General features: G+C 40.1%; 1 protein-coding gene across 1 annotated transcript in view; it reads left to right on the forward strand.

Moving 5' to 3' along the window:
* Positions 1-22266, forward strand: part of LOC131056066 (uncharacterized) — a 252670-nt gene that overhangs the window by 46572 nt on the left and 183832 nt on the right. Inside the window, exon 5 of the mRNA XM_057990398.2 lies at positions 4120-4191. Coding sequence (XP_057846381.1) covers positions 4120-4191 — 72 coding nt within the window. The remainder of the gene's footprint in view (positions 1-4119; positions 4192-22266) is intronic.

Here is a 22266-nt window from a genome sequence, read left to right on the forward strand (position 1 = left end):
GAAATTTTGAACTATCAATTGGCATTTATCCTTCTTTCCATTCTTGTCACAGATTAAATCTTTGCCATAGTATTCTTTTGTCATTAGTTTGCAACCCACCCACCTGTAAAAAGATTCAACCTCTGCAAGGCTTACTACATAGCTTCTTCAACCACTTTAGTCCAATGCTTGGTTGAATCAAGGCCATGGATGTAATACTCATTGCCCACCAAAGACCATGTTGCTGGATGGACAAATCCATTCTTAGAGAAGAAGTTGTAATCCTCCCATTTTTAGAGGCTCTCGATTTTATAGCTAATCCTTGATAGAAATAGGTCTTGTAGCTACAAGAAATCGCTTAGAAACTTTTGTATGGAATGTTGGTCTTTCATTGTCGCATATGAATGTAGATTTATCACATGGGTTTTGCCTTAAAGTGACATCTCCAGGATCAATGGATATATTTGGTTTGGAAATTTTGTGCAAGAGGAAGTTAGAAAACATGTCTTTTTGTGGTTTGTTAATAGCTACTTCTGTTTTGTTCTCAAATGAGTTTTTCCTGCCTAGGACTATTGTGTAGGTTAGGGTTTCTTAATACATTCTTTCATGCTTAATTGCCAGGGAAGAAGCCCCAGTATCCAATTTTCTCTTTGCAACCTCATTCTGTATCCATATTCTTGTTTTTCTCACATACAATCATACTCAATCACAACTTCCTTTAAGGGCCATGTTGAGGGTATAACTGGATGGCTGTGGCACTATAAAATACCAATCCAAAATTTCTCCAAAATTTTTCTCGTCTTTCATGCCAAAACATAACCTGGAGGGTATTAATGCAAAAGCATGAGGACACATTCAGAAGACTCATTCTACTTTGGGACAAGACACCAAGTTTGTCACGAAAATAAGGCATGGAAGAAAGGTAGGATTACCAAACCACTAAAACTCCCTCCTAATATCTCTCTAAACCACTCTCCAACTTTCACTAAACTATGACAACCAATAGGGCCAAAACCGTCATTTTGGACTTCTAGCAAGAACTTGTGTTGACTTGGTGGTCAACACCTCCTTGGGGACTTGTGACATGGTTTAATCGTCTCCCATGGGTTGGGTTAAATTTGGCATTTGTATCAAGTGTTGATAGTTAGAGCTTTTGGCACAACAACAAACGATTCCAACAATTGGTATCAGAGCCTTGGGTCATGGGTCGATTCTCCCGTTAGTGAGTGTTGAAGGCTCAGTCAGTGCTGAGGGGGAGATTGTTGACTTGGTGGTCAACACCTCCTTGGGGACTCATGACATGGATTAACCACCTCCCATGGGTTGGGTTAAATCCGGTGTTTGTATTGGGCGTTGATAGTTGGAGCTTTTGGTGCAATGGCAAACGATTCCAACAACTTGTAGGTGGGTTAGACTTTGGATTAAAAATACAATTTGCATCATTTGTGGGTTAGACTTTGAACCTTGAATGCATCTTGCACAAGGCATATTGGTTGGGTTTAGACCTTGGAGTGCAATCACAAATTGCAATCTTGTGTTGCTCGACACCCATTGACAATTTACAACTTGCAAAGACATGCCAAACCTTGAACTTTAGCCTTCAAACTACATTGGACTTGGAAGACATCCCAAAATTGTAAACTTACAATGTGTGAATGACATTGGGTCCTGGACAAGAAGAGGTTCGTACCTTGGGATCCTTTTGCATTTTACATATCTACAAAATGCAATTGGACCATAGGCCTTGAACCAGTTGCTCATTGGACCTTGGAATGCATTTGCACTTTGCACGTCTGCAACTAGAAATGCTTTTTGAATGCTGGTTCCACAAGAGTTCGAACCTTGGGGAATGCTTGACATTGACAGTTGTGCAAGCATAGTCGATTCCGTGACGTTGATGCATGACCTACCTTGGACTTCAAAATATTGATATAGCTCATAAGTGCCATGTTTGATGGGTTTTTGAACTCTAGCCTTGCTACACATTGAACTTTGAGATTCGATTGCAACTTGTAGCCTTGAATGTTGAGATCCAATTGCAACTTGAAACTATGGAGTGTCAAGCCTAGTTTGTAATTTTGGATGGTGTAAGCAACTTTGTAAACAAAGCCAAAAATGCACACCAAGCCGAAAACCAACAACTTTTTCCCATGAGACAAAGCATAACTTCCTCATTTTCTGAGCTATTTGTGAGTGGTCTTGGGGATATGTTCATGAGGATGTGGGATCCAACTTGGCTATATGAAAACCTCTTGAAGTACACAAATCCTAAGATAAGTGAAATTCAACAAAGATCACTTTGAAAGTTTGAAACCAAGGAAAATGAAAATGTAAGTCAAACAAGAGAAAAGCAACTTAGAAGGCCACTTCCAATCAACATCAACATTGAGATGGGCTTAAAGCAATAACGAGACTCTTCAACTACAATAATGCAATGTAAATACAAACACAAAAACATAAAGCAAGATTAATGATGTCCATTAATAAGATAATGCTACCACATGAACGAATTCCATTATTTCCAAACCAACAATCACTTATACAATCACATGATAGAGGCCACTTCCCAACATGGAAGGATCACATTTTATAACAATTATATATATGATATTGCATTGTTGTTGAGCCACAAAATGATCCAAATACACAAGATGAGCAAGGAAATCCACCAACTACCATGCTATCTTCATGGAAGGACCAATAGGGGAATGTTATTGGCCACTCAATTGTATTGCCATTTTTGAGTGCAATAGATGCCTATACCACTCTAGGCAACCCCTGAGCTGTGGAGAAGAAGATCATGGATGTTTAATAAGATGGATTGCACTTAAACCCTAAAATAGATGATCATGCCTTTGCTTGTGCATGTATTAATAAGACGGAGGGAGAGGATGGTTTGTAAAAATGATGAACAATAATGGTGAAAGCATAGTTTTGTCATTTGTAACCTTTATATTTTTACTACAACACAATATTTTTGGCACATTTTGGAAATGACCTCCATATTAAAAAAAATTGGTCAAACCAACCTTGCGCAAATGAATTATGTTACTCTAGTTGACTCCTTGCAAGGTAGGAATGTTTTCTCGTACATGGAATTTGAATACTCCCTAAAAAGGAGGATTTCAACTCTGTGAAAGTACTAGTTGATATGCAAAATTGTTTTATGCATTTGACTTTTGTGTTATATTTACCTTCAATTTGTAGTGTATTTGTTTCTATCCATGCTTAGTACTTTTCAGGGCCATAGCAATGCAGCATTACAAAACATTGTTGAATATGGAAATCACAATGGTTCTTAATATGCTTTTTATATATAGTTTTAATAATTCAGTATTATTCCAGTCTGATTAACCAAATGCTAAAACTTAGGTTATAAAACTACAAAAAGTAAGGGTTGGTTGTTTACATCAAACTTTTTAAGGTTTTAATAAATTTAATTTTTGAAAATTCTTTTAGAGTAAGGGCTTCTCACTTATTTCCTTTATCTCTTCATTTATTTTTTATCTGCAGATCTGATTCTCACCAGCAACTCCATTTCTCAGATTAGCCTTTTTCACTATTCCTTGAGTTCTCATATACATCACATTGTACATGATATATTAATTTTGGCATTAGATATGCAATTTTTGTTTTCTTTGGTGCAAATCTGTGAATTCCATCTTTATAATTTTTTCTCATCACATTCAAGCTCATTGTGGTGTATTCAGATCCTTTTGGAATGACCCAAGGAACTCTAATCTTCGTCAGTAGAAGCTTTAGATGCAAATTGCAACATAATATAGTTGAATTCAGCAGCACGAAAGTAGAAACTATGAGGAAACTTAAATAGTGGTGTGGTTGTTAACAGTTAAACTACAAAGTATTCTGAAATTTACTTGGAAAATCCTGTAAATTTTTAGGCAGGCAAGCTAAAAAATCTTGTCAAACTAATCTGAATCCATATGCACTTAAATTGCAAATGTGGTTTCCTCAAATAAGCTAAAAAATATTACCAACGTTGAAGAAAATTTCTCAATACAAGGTCATAATCCAAGAAGCAATATTGGAAAAATAAATCTATTTGGTTATTATTGTTAATACACTTCAAAGCTTCTTAGAAAAAACTGATGAAACTTTACAAAATTCTCATATTTGCAGTTGCTACGCAGACATCGGAGGACAAATGCCAAAGAAAATGCTTCAGAAAATGGTTATCTAGCCCTTGCTGAGGTGGTTGTTCTTGGATTCATTCCTTTATGTTTCTGTTTTAAAAATAATTATTGATAATTTTGTCTTTTGGGGTATGTTTTGTCATTATTTATATGTTTTCTGAATATTAGGGTTCCATGTCTGAAATTAGGCTTAATACATGGATTACTTTGAACTTAAGAAGCTAAATCATATAGATGCTTCTAAATGTTCACTCAGATTAATGAAAGTAATCAGATTTAAAGGTGTTAGGACTATAATTTAGTCATGATTGTACTGTGGTCCTGTAATCTAAAGCCTCCCATGTCTTCTGCTAGCTGATATTGACAACTATTAATAACTATTGCAGATAGGTGTTATTGAGTGTCTAAGATTTGTGAAGGATAAGGTGTTATTGAGTATTTGAGAATTGCTGGCTTCTTCTTGTTGATTTTGATTCTGTTTCTCAGTTACATTATTTCCATTGTGCTTTTGTGTGGGTTGTTTAAAGTTGTTTTAGGTTAATGAATCTCGATTTCTAATGAAATAAATGAAAAGTACATTGCTTGGCTGTAAGAAGTGAAAGTATGGAAATCCATAACATTATAATTATGGCGTGTATCTGTTGGCTCTGCGTTTCTTGCATACTATTGATTCACACACAGATGAAGGTGTGTTGGTGAGGCAACATTCCAATTTACATTCTATTGCTAGAGCACCCTAACTCCCTTCTCTCTCACCAAATGTGGTATGACCATTGTTCATTGTTATGAAGGATCAGACACTCCTTGACTGCATTCCATGAGATGTGCACAGGGGCATACCACAATTTTCCTTTCTACTCTTTTAAAGTTGTTTTAGGTTAATGAATATCAATTTCTAATGAAATAAATGAAAAGTACATTGCTTGGCTGTAAGAAGTGAAAGTATGGAAATCCATAACATTATAATTATGGCGTGTATCTGATGGGTCTGCGTTTCTTGCATGCTATTGATTCACACACATATGAAAGTATGTTGGGGAGGCAACATTCCAATTTACATTCTATTGCTAGAGAACCCTAACTCCCTTCTCTCTCACCAAATGTGGTATAACCATTGTTCATTGGTATGAAGGATCAGACACTCCTTGACTACATTCCATGAGATGTGCACAGGGGCATATTACAATTTTCCTCTCTACTATAGGAGGCTTTCTAATCATGGATAGTAGGATGTAAGGTTCGCAAACCTTAACTATCTCACGAAATAAAATAAACGCTCAATTTCACATAAATATGGAAAAATAATGAAACATCCTCAATATATATATATATATCATGTGTGAAAGTAAATGTTTTATCCAGGATCTGAAGTACATGTATATGATCATACAAGAAATATGACTTGGCTCTCATGCCAACTAGTCACCGCAATACAAGGATATAAAAGTACAAGAAATGATATGAGAGTACAAATGACATAATCACTGGAGTCTCTAGCCACCATCAACCCAACAATCATCTGCAGACCAAGAGTTGAGAACATGGTTTAGGTGCTCTTCCACCCAAACACAAAGCATACACTTCCCCGGAGTTCTTCTTACTTGAAGAACACCCGAACCTGCACAAACAACCTAGAAAGGGCAGGTAGGATGGGATCCAGTGCATTCTTGATATATCTACATGCATATCATACAAGAATATGCTTTGATGTAATATTGGAATATGGCAGAGAGAACAAATATAAAATGACATCCATCTATTTCGATGGTCCACATAGATTGGCCAAGCATATAAACCGTAAACAATAGGTAGATTTGGAATATTATATCTACTTCCCATTGTTATACCATATTCAACAATCATCCTGGAAGGTAAATGCAAAAGACACACACAGAAAACAAATCTACTTTCCTTAATAAACATAGCATTCGCATGCCAAAACATAGACAAATCTCTTATTCTTGTTCATCTACAAAAGTTTTTGATGATTTTTTGACAAAATCGCGGCTGTTTTTCTAAAGCAGTGGAGGGTTTGACGATTTTTCCTCAAAATCGTGTTTTCAATTTGAGAAGCTGATCTAGGTGTCTCTAGCTGTAGGGAGGGATAGCTTTGTTACCCAACATTAGGTTGGAAGGATTGTGGTTATCTTGGTCATATCTAGAAGTTTTGCAGAACTAGGGAGCGTTTCAGCAGTAGGCTCATGTTGTAGAGTGTTTTGAAGAGAAGGGGGCTGCCTTCTATGCATTCGTGACCAAAAGACCTGCAGATTATGTCTTTTGTAGGGTAGTTAGAATGATGACCATTAATGGAGGGTATTAAAATAATATTGTAATGTTTCTGTAATGGTGATCTTAGTTGGTTTAATAAGTTTCCTTTCGTGTTGTTTACGATTGTTTCTTTTTAGAAACATCGTCTTGTAATCTTTTATAAATAGAGCCTTTTGTCTCTATTGTATATATCGAAATATCATTTCAATATTATGGTTTAATATTGTTTAAATTTTTTAAATGTATATATTTTTATTATTATATAAAATTTTAAATGTAAATATGTTCAATATTGTTTAAAATTTTAAATGTAAATATGTTTAATTTTTTTTAATATTGTTTAAAATTTCAAATGTATATAATAATGTAAATATTGATTAAAATTTATATATTAATATTGATTATTAAATTATTTATTGTTTTTAGACTCATTTGATACATTTTGTAATTGAATTTTGCAAAAAAGGGTGTTTTATATAAGAAATTTTAGTACTTTTAAGTTGCAGAGTGTTTGCTGAGTCAAAAAAATTGGGCTTTCTGAGTAATCCCCTAGTCTGAGTCTGCAAACTATGCATACATGTATGTACACAGGTATATACATGTATATATGCATATATATACCCAAAAGAAATTTGCATATGGGTAGCAAATTAAACTCAGAAATTACTTGTAAATACACATGTTTTTCATTCCACATGCAATCATGGCAAATAATTATCAAAGAAGAACCCACATACTGGATTTAAACAGTGAAGAAGAGCTAGAAATGATCTTAGTTGCTCCAAAACAAGCTGCTCCAAAAACCCTCAAAGCCACTGCTAAAAACCCCTCCAAAATCAATGAATTTTCTGCTCAAAATGGTGTTAGATCTGCTGGTAAAATTATTGATCAATCTGCTGTGTGTATTGCCAATAAATCTCAGAAAATCACCAGCTAAACATAGCTCAGAAGCTGCCGTCAATAATAATTAATCTGCTGTCTAAACCGTTGAAGAAGGCAACCAAAATGATAAGATTCTCGCTGTTTTTTCTTTGTCAAGAATCTGCATCAACTGGCGTCCACGTCTCTGAGAAATCATGCCAAAATTGTTGCTCAACTGCTGTGTTTCCCTTCCAAGAAACTGCTGTGTTTTTTCTTTCCAAGAAGCTGAGTGTGAAGATAAGAAAGATGCGTGGATTTTTATGAATAGGTGCTTGCCTTTTTTTCATTATTTTTGCTTTGATTTTTCTCAAAAAAATAAAAAATAAAAAATAAAAAATACAATCTTTTTATTTTCTAACTAAATATATTTTCAAAAACATAAGAAAACAATGATCATAAGCATCATTTAAAGCATAACGCACAATTTAAACTACGTATCCATGATAACACAAAATGCATAAGGAAACCATTCATAATGTAGTATGAATACAACTAAGTGAGTGTGTGAATCAGATTTGCATCATGCCAGCTATTGCCAGGCAACTAGGTCATCTCTGCCTCAACCATGTTCTTGTCTTTGACATGTTCCTGCACTCATTCACACTCATATTTGTCTTAATATGTTAGTCCATAAAGCCATAACTGTAATCAAAAGAATTTGCAACATATAATAATACATCATTATTTCAATTTCAATCCATGCATTTTTAGAGAATAACTAATTACCATTCACGCACATACTGTTATTCGTAAATTAAACAACATAAGATAAATGTCCATTAGTCCCATCCAATTATAGAATTATCGCTGCAAGCACAAGGTCGAGATGTGACATAGGAGAGTTTCCAAGAGATGTTCTTTGCACCCCTCTTGAATTGTTCAACTAGGCTCACTTAGTTTGGGCCCTTCTCTTATGGATATTATCATATCTTGTATTGACTCTTTCACAATGGTTGATGATGAATGCATCGGTCCTTTCTCATGAGATTAATATTAGGGGATTCTTTTTATCTCTATCCATATTCTTCATAAGTTGTATATTCTTTCGCAACAGGTCTTCTATTTTGATGGTTTATCTTTAATGTTTGTAATCCATGTATTTTTTTGTTCTTGCCTTTTGGTTCACCCACATTGTAGCTAGGCTTGCTTTGTGCTTTAAATTCTCTTTTGGCATATAGTTCCTTGTTGATGCTTCCTTTTCCTCCATCCACTTATCTATTTTGTTCATCCATCAACTTTAATATTATTCCTCTAGTTTAACCGAAATGATCCTCTTTTGCCACCTCATGCTCACCACTAATGTATTTATAATCTTTCTTGCAATGTTCTAGGTTCAATTTAATCAATGATTTATACAGGGGACTCCCCTAACACACCCAAAACACATGCTCGTTTACACTATATGAGGGTTACTCCACCCAAGATTCATGCATAGCATAACAAAGAAAATTGCATAGAATTTGCAAAAATAAAAACAATTGATTTTCTTATTATTCTAGAACTTTGAAACACAAATATTCAGAAATTACACTGTTTAGCCTCTTGGGCTTTACCAATCTTGCAAGAAAAACTACAACTCAACTCTAAAATGAAGCAGAATTCTTCTCAACTTCAAATTATCACTCCACTTTGAATGATCCATACCACTCTAGATGATCCACTCAACCTTGGATTGACTCTCAATGATCCACCCAACTCTGGATGCGTAAACACTAGCCCAAGCCTCCCTTTTATAGCATTCTTGTGCCTCTTGGAAATCCCACTCCCACTCTTGATGAACAACACATAGCAGTCAAGAAATGCAACACATAACCAATAGATGGCTCTTCAACTTCCCTAGGAGGGCTCCTAAGAGGTCTCTTTTGAATTTTCCAAAGTGGGTGCCTCAAATGGTGTCTTTACCCATTTTTTATGGAACCATTCAATAAATATGAGTGCATGATGCTTCCCCTTCCTTGTTCCCATGTCCAAAATGGTATTTTTTATGATTTTAGCATTATAAATGATAGAAAAAGGTCTCCTTTTTTGAAAATTACAGCTGTCTTTACACATAGGCCACAAAATATTGAATATTTTCAACCCCCTATGTCCCCTTGACACTTTCTTATAGGTACATGGAGACCTATATATGCTTGCATTTATTATTAACCATTTAAGCATAATAGAAAATAAAAATAACAATATTTTTTGGGAGATGTAGGATTGTCGTACACCCCTGGATGCTCTTGTATCAGACACCCAAGGTAGGAAAATTTTGTGAGCTTGGTCTCACAAAATGAAGTTGGATGGTAGGCTACCCTTTCAGATTGCCAACAATCTTAACAAACTCCATCACTATGATAGGTACCTCTGATTGGTTCTTCTTTCTCCTTTTCCAACACCTAGTCGGAATAAGCATCCTTTGAAAACTCTATTTTTCTCTATCTTCCTTGATTGGAATTAGCTCCACCATAAGCCAACCGCCATCGTTTTTCTTTGCACTCCTCTTCATTAATGTGGAATCTGTTCCACCATCATCTGACCTCCTCCTTCAAATATTACTGCACTTAGCATCCCTCATCTCACAACTCGACATTCCTCTTCTCTTCTTTGTGGGTTTTAACCCACCCAAGTCCAATCACATCCACCAAATGCACTCTGTAATTTCCTCTGCACTTACCATCTCAACATATACCTTTCTAACATCCTCTTGCTTTACAACCAATCTCTCTTTGTTTGGCTGTTCCATGCTCTCCATCATCCTCATGCCCTCTAAAGGACATTTCTCAACTTCTATTACATCTTCATCTACTACTACACCACCCATAGGTGCAACCTCTTTCTTTTCTTCTTTCATGCCTTCGCAAAGACATGCTCCTTTATCTTCAATTGATGCAAGCCATTTTGCCTCGACTACTGCAACCATGTCCACTGCTGCAACATTTTATCCACCTGCAATAAGTTTATCCCATTCTTCTTCAATTTGAACTAGTAAATCATCCTCCTTAGCATCATATATGTCCTCTAAAGAAATCTCTTTTTCTGCTACAATCTCTATAACCTCGTTCTCCATGCCTTTCAATAGACCTGTCCTTGCCACAAACTCTTCTTCATCTCCATCGAATATTGGACCTTCCAAGTCCTCTAGCAACCTCTCCTTTTGTGTCACATGCAAGGCACTCTACTACATCATCCTTTCTTGCAATCAAAACATAGTTAGAAAGAAAATAATCCACACCTCTATTCTTCTTTGCTTTTCTCTTTTTTGGTATCTTTTCAATCTCTTCTCTTATTCATTCACTTGCTATTGTAACTTTATAAATTCAACTCTCATTCTATCTCTTAATTTCCTCTCTCGTCTCAAGAACATGAATCCTCAGAATCCATCCAATGACGAATGCCATTTTCTTCTTCCTCTTTTCTAATCTTCAACTTCTAAAATCCTCAATACAATCAAATCCTAGTGTAAATTGCCTCACCTTCGGCGATTTGTTTACACACTCAGGGAAACTTACTCCACAACTTCTTTATGTAGTTCCTCTTGCAACTTGCACATACATTTGCGACAGACTAACATACATCTACCCTCTACCCAGCAAAGATTTTTGGAAGATACCTCTCACTTCCTCTTCCCACTCTCTCTTATTGGAGGAACTATGTGCACCTTCTACCCAGCTTCAACCTTTGTTGGAGGATAGTAACAAACTCACACACTCCACTTTCAAGTCCTTGTGCAAGATTGTCTCATGTTTGACGCTTTGTCTGCACGCTTAGGAAATTCTTCTTTGATACTAGACTTGATGCAGGGGACTCCCCTAAAACACCCAAAACACATGCTTTTTTACATTATATGAGGGTTACTCCACCCAAGGTTCATGCATAGAATAACAAAGAAAATTGCATAGAATTTGCAAAAATAAAAACAACTGATTTTCTTGTTACTCCAAAACTTTGAAACAGAAATATTCAAAAATTTCAATGCTTGGCCTCATGGGCTTACCAATCTTGCAAGAAAAACTACAACTCAACTCTCAAATGAAGGATAATTCTTCTCAAATTCAAATTATCACACTCACTTTTCAACGATTCACACCACTCTAGATGATCCACTCAACCTTGGATCAATTCTCAGTGATCCACTCAACTTTGGATCTGCTCTCAGTAATTGACTCAACTCTAGATGCTTAAACACTAGCCAAAGCCTCCCTTTTATAGCATTCTTGTGCCTCTTGGAAATACCACTCCCACTATTGATGAACAACACATGTCAATCAAGAAATACAACACATAGCCAATAGATGACTCTTCAACTTCCCCAGGAGGCCTCATAAGAGGTGTCTTTTCAATTTTTCTAAAGTGGGTGCCTAAAAAGTTGTCTTTTCCCTTTTTTTATGAAACTAGTCAATAAATATGAGTGCATGACTCTTCCCCTTCCTTGTTCCCACATCCAAAAGGGTATTTTTTATGATTTTAGCATTATAAATGATAGAAAAAGGTGTCCCTTATTGAAAATTACATTTGTCTTTACATAGGCCACAAATATTGAATCTTTTCAACACTCTATGTTCCCTTGGGCACTTTCCTAGGTACATGAAGACCTATATATGCTTGCATTTATTTTTAATCACCTAATGTAATGTCCCCTACCTGATCTATTTCAATATATTAAAATTGATTGATATTCTTCAATTAGTTATTAACAAGTGCTTATCTATTTTCCTCATTAGTTGATCTCATTCTTAGCATCTGAGGTGATTTTGTTCAAGAGAGGGTAAATTACCTTGGTATTTTATTTTGAAATGTTTTGTGCATAAAAAAAACATCAACACGTACGGAAGCCGAAAATAACATAATTGGACAAGTACTGCAGATGGAAGCGCCGATAAGGGTGAAGGACCTTCTAGAGACAATGCCACAGCTGAGAACCGCCATTTTTAGTTCCATACAAACCACTGTGCAGGCACCTTCGGGTGCGACACGGGCGGAAGTTTCGGTCAGCCGCTCTGCTGAGCCAATGTTGTTGGCCTTAAATAGTGGTCGGCATCTTGGGGTAGTAGAGATGGGAATTCTCGGGACTATCCTCAAAGACACCATTGTGGATGAAGGTTCAGGGGTGAATGTGCTGCCGGAGGATACGTGGCCACCCACATTCAACTTGGTAGGTGCAGACCAGCACGACATCAAGCCATTCGGCACCCTGATGGCCCAACCGGTGACCATCGGCACACAATCCTTCCTACTAGATTTTGTGGTACTCCCACTCAAGAAGAAGGGGTATGACGCCATCTTAGGGAGAGGGTGGCTGGTTACAACAAAGGTGAACCACGACTGGAAGAAGAACACCCTTTTCCATGGAGAAAGGGGGGCGGAAGTACACCATTGATTTGAGGACCCAGGTTGTCGGCGAGGAACTTGCGTCATTTGACTTAGATTCAGAGGATTCAAACAGATGGGAGTGGGACTCCTATGAAGGTAAAGACAAGAGGGAACCAAACGAGGAAGGAGTGCTTGAACTCGGTGGATGTTCAGAAGATGACACTTCCTCATTGAATGGACTCTTCCACTGGCAAATGGAAGACTATGAAGTGTTTCACCTTGCTTGTCACATGCTACAGATTGAGGATGAGCCAGGCGAGGAGGAGGAGGTCTTGCCATAGTACACGAAGTATAAGGAGGGAGACGCCAAAGTGAATGATGTTTCGGCGTACGAATTCTCAAAGGATAGACCAATGCGGAATGAAGACCCCACTGTGAAGGAGACAAACTTAGGAGACATTGCCAACCCCCGAAATGTTTGGGTAGGCGACAATTGGAGCCCGGTGCTGAAGGCCGCAACATTCAAAATATTCTTGGAATACAAGGACGTATTCGCGTGGTCCTACAAGGATCTGAAGGGGGTCCTGCTAGAAATGTGTGTCCATCGGATACCATTGGTCCCGGGAGCCCAACTGGTATGGAAGAGGCCACACCGAATGAATAAGAACTATGCTACCAAAGTGAATGAAGAGATCAAACGGATGCTGGAGGCCGGCATCATATTTCGGGTGGAGACAAGTGAGTGGGTCTCGCCGATTGTGATCTCACTCAAGAAGGAGGCCAATCAGATCCGCATCTGCGTGGATTTTCAGTGCCTCAACGTAGTCACCATCAAGGACCCGTTTCCTATACCCTTCACAGACAACATCCTGGAGGAGGTGGCTGGCCATGAAATGTACTCATTTCTCAATGGCTTCTCAGGATACAACCAGATTTCGATAGCTAAGGAGGACAATTTGAAGACCACCTTTGTGGTGGAAGATGGAGTCTATGCGTACAATCGGATGCCATTCGGGTTGTGCAATGCTCCTGCAACCTTCTAGAGGATAGTCCTTCACATTTTCGATAAGATGTCGGTGGGAAATTTAAAGCCTTTTTGGATGATTGGTCAATTTTTAGTAGCGAAGACCTTCACTTGGTAGTGCTAAGAGAGTGCATGGAGAGATGCCGAAGGGCCAGGCTCGCCTTAAATCCACAGAAATGCAAATTCATGGTACCACAAGGAAAGTTGTTGGGCCATATCGTTTGTAAAGCTGGACTGAAAACTGACCCGGATAAGGTACCGGTAATTGTAGAAATGGAGTCACCCATTGATGTGATGGGAGTCAAGTCATTCTTGGGACACATCGGATATTACCGGAAGTTCATTAAGAACTTTGCCCAACTTTCATTTCCATTGGACAAACTGACAAGGAAGGGCGAACTGTACATATGGGAATCGGCACAAGGGGAAGCATTCGAGGAACTCAAGAGGAGACTGGTGGTAGCACCCATTCTGGCCTATCCAAACTGGGACCGAGAATTCCATGTACACGTGGATGCCTCAAACTATGCCATTGGGGCTACACTGGCGCAAGAAGGGGGACATGGGTTGGATCATCCCATCTACTTTGCCAGTTGGTTGATGTCGAAAGCCAAGAAGAACTACAGTACCACCGAGAGGGAAGCCCTCGGAATGGTCTATGCCGTACAAAAATTTCGGCACTACTTGCTGGCGACACCCTTCACTTTCTATGTGGAACACCAGGCTTTGATGTACCTGGTAAACAAACCCATCATCCAAGGCAGGATAAGCAGGTGGCTACTGCTCCTTCAGGAGTTCATGTTCACAATAATTGTACGGCCAAGCAAGAGCCATGTCATTGCTGACCAGTTGTCCCGGATTAGGTCTGGAGAGTCGCCAGAGGGGGTGAATGATGACTTTCTAGATGCTCACCTATTCAAGATCGCAATACTGCCACCATGGTATATTGCCATCGGGGAATATCTTTCTACCTCCATATTCCCCCAAGGTATGCCACCGGGAGAATGAAGAAAACTCGTGTTGAGAAGCCGCACGTTTCAGTTGATTAATGGATTGTTGTATAAAATGGGACCCGACCAGGTGTTACGTCGATGTGTGATGGAGGAAGAGGTGCCAAGCGTTCTGAGGGAGGCACATGAGGGGCTAGCGGGAGGCCATATGGGACCAGACACTACGTCAAGAAAGGTGTTGCTAGTAGGCCTGTGGTGGCCCACATTGTATAATGATGCCAGAGAATGGGTAGTAGGTTGTGATACGTTTCAGAGAGTGGGGAAGCCGCTAAAGAGGGATTTCATGCCCCTCAACCCTTCGCATGCTCAGGAACTGTTTGAGCGCTGGGGGTTGGATTTTATCGGGCCACTCATGGCCAGCGGCGCTAGGAGGTGTTGCTACATTGTGGTAGCCACAGAATATTTAACCAAGTGGGTTGAAGCGCGGGCCCTACCTGACAACTCAGCCGTAAGTACATCAAGATTTATTTATGAGCAAATCATCACATGGTATTGTATCCCTATGCATTTGACCAACGACAGGGGTGGACATTTTGTGAACCATGTTATTAAACTCCTCACTATTGAATTAAAATTTTTTCATTCATTGGCTAGTCCCTATTACCTGCGAGCCAATGGGCAGGCCGAGGCTACCAACAAGATTCTCATGGGGGTAATCTACAAGTCGTGCGGTGTCAAGGGAGAAGACTAGGAAGAAAAATTACCTTTGGCCTTGTGGGCCTATCGCACAACCTACAAGGTGACCACCGACTAGACTCCGTTCCAACTTATGTACGGGCAGAAAGCTGTTGTGCCAGCGGAATTCATGGTGCCAAGCCTCCGCATTGCAATCGAGAACAAACTAGGGGACATGGAGAGCCTAAGGGAGAGATTCTATGTCTTGAACAAGCTGGACGAGAAAAGAATGATGGCCTAGTGGGCTACAGAGGCAGCCCAACAAAGGAGGAAGCTATGGCACGACAAGCACTTGAAACGAATGAGGTTTGCTCCAGGACAACTAGTACTGAAATATAATGGGCATAATGAGATTAAATTAGGCAAATTCAAGGTACGATGGTTAGGACCATATAAAGTCCGCGAGGTGGCAGAGAACGGGGCAGTGAAGTTGTGGACACTGGATGGACGAGTGGTTGCAGGTAGTACCAATGGGTCGAAATTAAAACTGTATCACGAGCAGAGGCAATGGACCGACCCCGAATCCTCCCTAAGAAATAATAATTAAAAAAAAATTGTACGATAGGTGGTCGTACGGGGTTAAAAAAAATAAAAATAAAAATGAAAAAATGAAAAAAGCACCATACGACGGAACGCGTTGGTGGCACCACGGACCCACCGTATGGTGGAGCCCCGCGTGCCCACTGTGCGGTGGTACGGCGTGCTCACCGTGCGGTGGCACGACGTGTCCACCGTGCGGTGGAGCCCGCGTGCTCCCGTGCAGTGGCACGACGTGCTCCCGTGCGGTGGAGCCACATGCTCACCATACGGTGGAGCCCGTGCTCCCACCGTAGGGGGAGTTATATTACCCTGCAACAGAACAATTAAAACAAAGGAAATTTTTTTCGAGGGGCAGTAGCAATTGGAGGAAAAGTTCTTGGAGGGAAATAGGCACGTGAAGCTCGTTATTCTAACCCTATTTTTTTTTAAAGAGGGCACAAAAGACAAAGGCATAATTATTTAATGGACGCCAGTGGTGGGGAAAATTGGCAAAAGCAGTTACAACAGTTATCTGCACAGTGCCGTCAACCTTTGGGAATACGAACGCTGTTTGGATCTTTCCTTCGGGTGTGAAGGTCAAGGGCGACATGGTGGACAACAACAAAAGTAAAGGGAAAAAGGTACAACCTAAAGTGCAGCAGCAGATGGCAACAAAGAATGATGTGACGATGGACACCATTACCTTCGAGGGTTTGACTGGAACAGATTGCAGGAAATGGTGGAACGAGACCCCACATGATGACCCCATGAAGACATAGCTGCGATAGACACAGGTACAGTGGGGCATCCAGATGCCCATTTTTTGTATTAAGGACTTTGAGGTGGTGTTGCAGGCCATGATTGGGCCTATGACCCACACAGGCAATAGTCTGTAATTGATTACGAGCACCGATAGATTACAGCATCCTTCGTCTCGACAAAATTTACAAGAGGTTTTTCTATTCCGGGGGTGCAAGGAAAGAAAGTGGACAAGGCCCACAAAATATCCTTGGATCTAAAAGATAAACTTCTCAAGCTCATGTGCCGTGACGACCTCACACAAACAGAACTTGATAGTCTCCAGCATGCAAGCAAAGGAAGAGGTCTGAAGAAGTCGTTCTTGAGAGAGGGGATCTGGCGGTGCCTTGTGGATGTATCGAATAGCCGCCTGATGGGAGCGAGTAGGGCCTCAAATATTTCCATGGCACAGGTACTGCTGGTGAATGGCATCCATAATGGTGTAGTATATGATTGGGCATTAGTACTAGCAGATAGGATGGAGGAATTCATGACCCTCCAACACAGGACCTTCTACATGCCCTACCACATGATTGGACTCTTCTTGGATGCGGTACGCCTTCAGGGCTCATCGGACGCACAACACTTGGCACCACACAGTTGCATACACCCTGGGCAGCCCCCTATATTTTATTGGATTCACTTGGATACCATGGCAATGAGCAGAGATACACACTCAGCCAAGAAACGAAAGCGGCAAGTGGTGGTGTCGGAGGTGGAGACAGAGTCGGAGTCCCCGTCTAGTGACCTGATTGAGGAGGTAGAAGACAAGAGCGACACATCATAGGCCACTGGGGGTAGTTTCAGATTGGTGGGTAGAGGCGCACAACAGGTGGAGGAGGAGACGGGGACAACATCTTCTACAGTAGCACAGATGGCCACACTTCCACCTCTCTCAGTTGTGCCAGCAACAGCCACACGACCCTCAGGTGAGCTACCCGAGCAGACGACTCTTTCTGGAGCGGCACTATTGGTAGTGCCGGTTCCTGGTTTTGGGTAGGGCAGGACACCCATGATTATAGTCCCCCCACAAGTAGTTGCAACAGTGGTAGCCTTACTAGAGCATCACGTGGTTGACGACAGGAGTCTCACGGCAACAGTAGAGGTTGGGGAAAGTAGTGGGAAGGTAGAAAGGGAGGCCATATGAGCAAAGCAGCTTGGAGGGAGTGGTATGCCTTCCCAGATGGATACGCCTTCCTAGATGGATATGCCTTCCCAAATGGACATGAGTGCGTGGCTGAGTCGGTACAAAATGACGCCACTAGCACCAGTTGGAGTAGCGGTCCTCTCCCCACGGCGGGAGCCAAGTCTGCACGAGATTGTGGACCTGGTCGAAGATAGTCCACCAACACGGATTGTGCAGAGTGACCACTCACCCATTCATGAGTTCGTGCTGAGTCCTAGACAGGAAGAGGAGTTGATTCCCAGGCCCCTGCATGAGGAGCCATTCCAAAGTCCTCACAGAGATGGTGTCCTAGCATCTCCGAGAGTGGAGGGCGATAGGGAATTGGAGCAGTTCCTTGTTGATATGGTTGTGGAAGCCTGATGGATGGTAGCCTCTGCGCGGTCTCATGGAGATACTCGGACAAAGGAGGAGTTGTAGCAGCTACTTGGGTTTATGAGGGGAAGTTGCACAGCACACTTCACACAATGTTTTGAGTTTGGTGGATGGCTTGCTATGGAGACCTTACAGATGTTGGAGGATTGGGGCCTCCGCGAACAGGTTGGTGAGACCAGTAGACAGTCCTTGTTGCAGCGGATAGAGCAGGTTTTCCGAGAGATCTACTATGAGTTGCGGAGGACACAGTTTATTGCCGAGAGTATCGAGACCCAGCGCCAGGAGACTTTGTTGGCACGAGACGAGTTGGTTGCTCGATCCCAGCAGTTGGAGGAGTCGCACAGAGAGCAATTGGCTTGGGAGAAGCCCTCATGCAAGGCAGAGCGCGCTACCTTGGACTTAGTGCTAGCCGAGGAGAGGTCGGCGAAGTGTGCCTTGGAGGTAGAGTTGGCAGACGCTCGCGAGGACAGGGCTTTGTTGGAGAGTCGCCTAGGTAGTGCCTTGGAGATGGTAGAGCAGAAAGATAAAGAGGTCTTGGAGGCGGCAATGATGGTGAAGATAGTGATGGAACGCCAGATGGTTGCAGAGTTGGACCTCAAGCTGCGGACTGAGCAGGTCTATGAGCTACGGGCTTGCTTGACAGCCGCACCCCGCACATTGGCACCCTCTTCATCAGGGACGCCCTTTGCACCCCCTAGTTTTTGTGTTTTGTTGTAACTTGTAACAATGTATTCCCCATTTTGTTTGTAAGTTGTCCGGAGACGACCTTGTTTTTTTGGGGGGGATGATGTTAGCGGTAATATAGTACGAGAATAAAACCATAGTTAATTAAGTAGTACTTGTCTTTGTTAGTATGGTAACCAAGGGATGGTAGTTACGGGTGCGACAGTTGCGCCTCGCACCCCCTCGGTTCCTTTATATACCATGGAAGGTCACTTGTAAAGACATGCATGATTACGAATGGAATAGTATCTCTTATATTTGCTTGATCTTATCTGGTATCTATGGCATAATTTTTTTGCATTGAGTATTCTATTTGTATGTTTTAAACTGTTCACCCAGAGGGTAAACAGACGCGAAGGGTAAATCTTTGCAGATTTGGAGCATTTCCACCTTAGTTTCTCCACCAAGACTCTACAAAATAAAATATTGAAGAGTTAGAAAGAAAAGTCAAAACATATATTATCAAATTATCAATAGTTGTAGACTTGTAAATTTGAAATTTGTAGCTTGTTAGATGCATGTGAAAGACTCCAAATATTATACCTGGTGTTTGAGTAGTTCTTTCTCTCTTAGCTAGATCTAAAGAGAAAAGATTACCCTTTTTTTCCATATAATCATCCAATTCAACCACAATGCGGTCTATCACCTCAACATTGGATGTCAACGTTTGAATGCATGTAGCGAGGCCCTTTATAACCTCTCCACTAGGACTTGAGAAGGAATCTGAGTAGAAAAAAGTAGGGTTGAGGAAGTATCCTATTGCATGGATGGGTTGGTGGAGTTGATTGTTCCACCTCCCATTAATAATTTTCCATAAGGGATCAAATTTGAGGCGGTCCCCCCTTAATAATGTTTGGTAGACTCCTTGGCCCTATCCATGGCCTCATATAGATACCCCATTGGTGTTTTTCCCCATCTACCAAGCGGATTACTCTAACCAAGGGCTTTGACACCTACAATTTAAAAATATAAAAAAGATTAAAGTTACACATTTATAATGAAAGACTTGAATTAAAAAAGTTAAATATACTATTTGAACTTTTGAAGTTACCTTCACAATCTCTATAGCTCTTTGTGCGAATAGGTTGTTGAAGCTAATGCATGCAACACTTTCTTCTTCAAGCTTCTTTGAATAAGCTGAGTCTAGCCATGCTTGACTCACAAACATTTGTTTCAAAGCCGACAATGAACCAAGAATGCTTTGCAACATTAAGAAAACTGTTGCAAGCCTTTAAACACTCGATCTTACCAATTTTTTTCCCTTGGGTGTGTTCTCTCATCATGTGAAGAACCCAAGGGTGATTGTAGATATATTTTGTAATCCTCCTTGCATCCTCTACAACTGGTGTCACCGAATCAAGTTTGGCTATTTCCTCCAAAAGAAGGTCAAGGACATGTGTTGCACAAGGTGTCCAAAAAGGTGTGCTATGTTTCTCTTGGAGGATTCTACTAGTTGTCACATTTTGCTGTATTATCAGTTACTATTTGCACTACATTTTCAACTGCCACCTCCATGACAACTTGCTCCAACATTAGAGCCAAATTGTTTGCATTTGTCATTTTGGTGGAGGCATCCACTGATTTCAAGAATCCCACATTATTTTTGCGAGCAACCAAAAAATTGATTGTAGTGTGTTTTTTCGCATCCATCCAACCATTAGAAAGAATAGTGTAGCCGTATTTTTTCCAATCATTTCTTTTCTCTTCCTCCACTTCTCTTGCCCTATTAGTTGCATTCATGAGCAACCTACAAGTACGAAATAAAATTAAGTACACAATTTTAACTTTTAAAGAAATAATTTAAATTCAACATAAATTATCATAAATTGAGTCCAAATTTTAAAACTCAACATAAGTTATCAAAAAATTTAAGTCAACTGAACTAACCTCCCACTCAAGTTTGTGTGAGAAGGCACCTTGTAGCCTTTTCCTGCAACTACCAATGGAGTAACCAAATTATGCCAATAAGGATTATTTGGCACATTGAAAGGTATGCTATTAAAGTACCAAAAATCAGCACATGCAATGTCTACATGCTCATGTGCCTCCCTATTCCTCCCAGTTGCCTCCAATGATGGCTGTGCTTCAGGTGTGTTTTTGGGCACAAAATAATAATGTATAAGAGACGGTGTTATTGGTGGTACTGATGTTGATGCTCTACTAGAAGAAGCTGAAGTGGTGCCTATGGTGGTGGTGGAGTTGCGGATATGTGGGCCACGAAGAGAGTCCACCATGCTCTGAAGTGCTTCTTCATCTGCTTCAAGGTTGACTGGGGCACCTTGAGAAGCAACTATGGCTTCTTGCATGGCTAGCTCTGACCTCTCCCTTCGCAATTTTTTCTCTTCCGTGGCTGCAAGTATGACATTCATTTCTCTTTTTATTTCCTTAGTGGTCTTAGGACAACCCCTGACATCATGCTTATTGATGCCTGCGAGATGGTATTTAAGGCAGTTTATGCCTCCATGAAATATTCTTTCTCATTGTATGCAAAAAATTGAACCAGGTTTTGGTCCTTGATAGGCATACTCCTAAACAAGATCCCTAGCTCCTTTAGGACGAGTGCCTACAAATGATGGTGGAGGCACCGACCTTGATGGGACAGACCTTGAAGCTAAACCAGATGCAGTTCACCTTATCTATTTGCCATTATATATTGACCTACACAAACAAAGTGAAAGCACAAGTTAATATTTTAATAAAAAAATTAACAAATAAATTAAATTAGTTTAAATGATTATAGATTAGTTGAAATTAGTAAAAATTTAATCTAATCTAAGATTCAAAATAAAAAGGATTCAAACTATAAAACATTGGTAGGGTTTGAAAAAATTGTGAAAACAATGACAAAATTGTCAAAAAATGGTGAAAAATCATGTTCTTGGCATTGATGTTTTTTTTCAAACCTAGAACTAGCAAAACAAAGCAAAATTAAAAAAAGAAAAGAAAACGAAAATAAGAAAACCAACCTGGAAATCCAATTTGCTTTTCAAATTCACTCAAAATCCTATTCAAATCTCCAATCTTTGGTGCAAAATAGCTACAATCAGGGTTCAAACACATCCCAAGGGTTTTTCTTGGTTGGAGGAGCAAAGAGGATGAAAAAAACTTGCCAAAAACTCTGCGATTTTTGGCCAAAAATTCGGGTGAGTCTTTGTGTGAGTAGTTAGGAGAAAAAATCGCTGAGCAAAAAAGCTTGATAGTTTTTCGCGACAGCACGAGTTTTCTACGAGTCTTGCATCTTTGCCCCTAGGTACAAAACAACTAGCTGTATGACTAGATCTAACGTTGAGTGAGGTTTTGGTTTTGATTCTTAGCTTTTCATTCTCTCTTGAAAAGAGCTAT

This window comes from Cryptomeria japonica, chromosome 2 (genome assembly GCF_030272615.1).
Source record: "Cryptomeria japonica chromosome 2, Sugi_1.0, whole genome shotgun sequence".
NCBI lineage: Eukaryota > Viridiplantae > Streptophyta > Pinopsida > Cupressales > Cupressaceae > Cryptomeria > Cryptomeria japonica.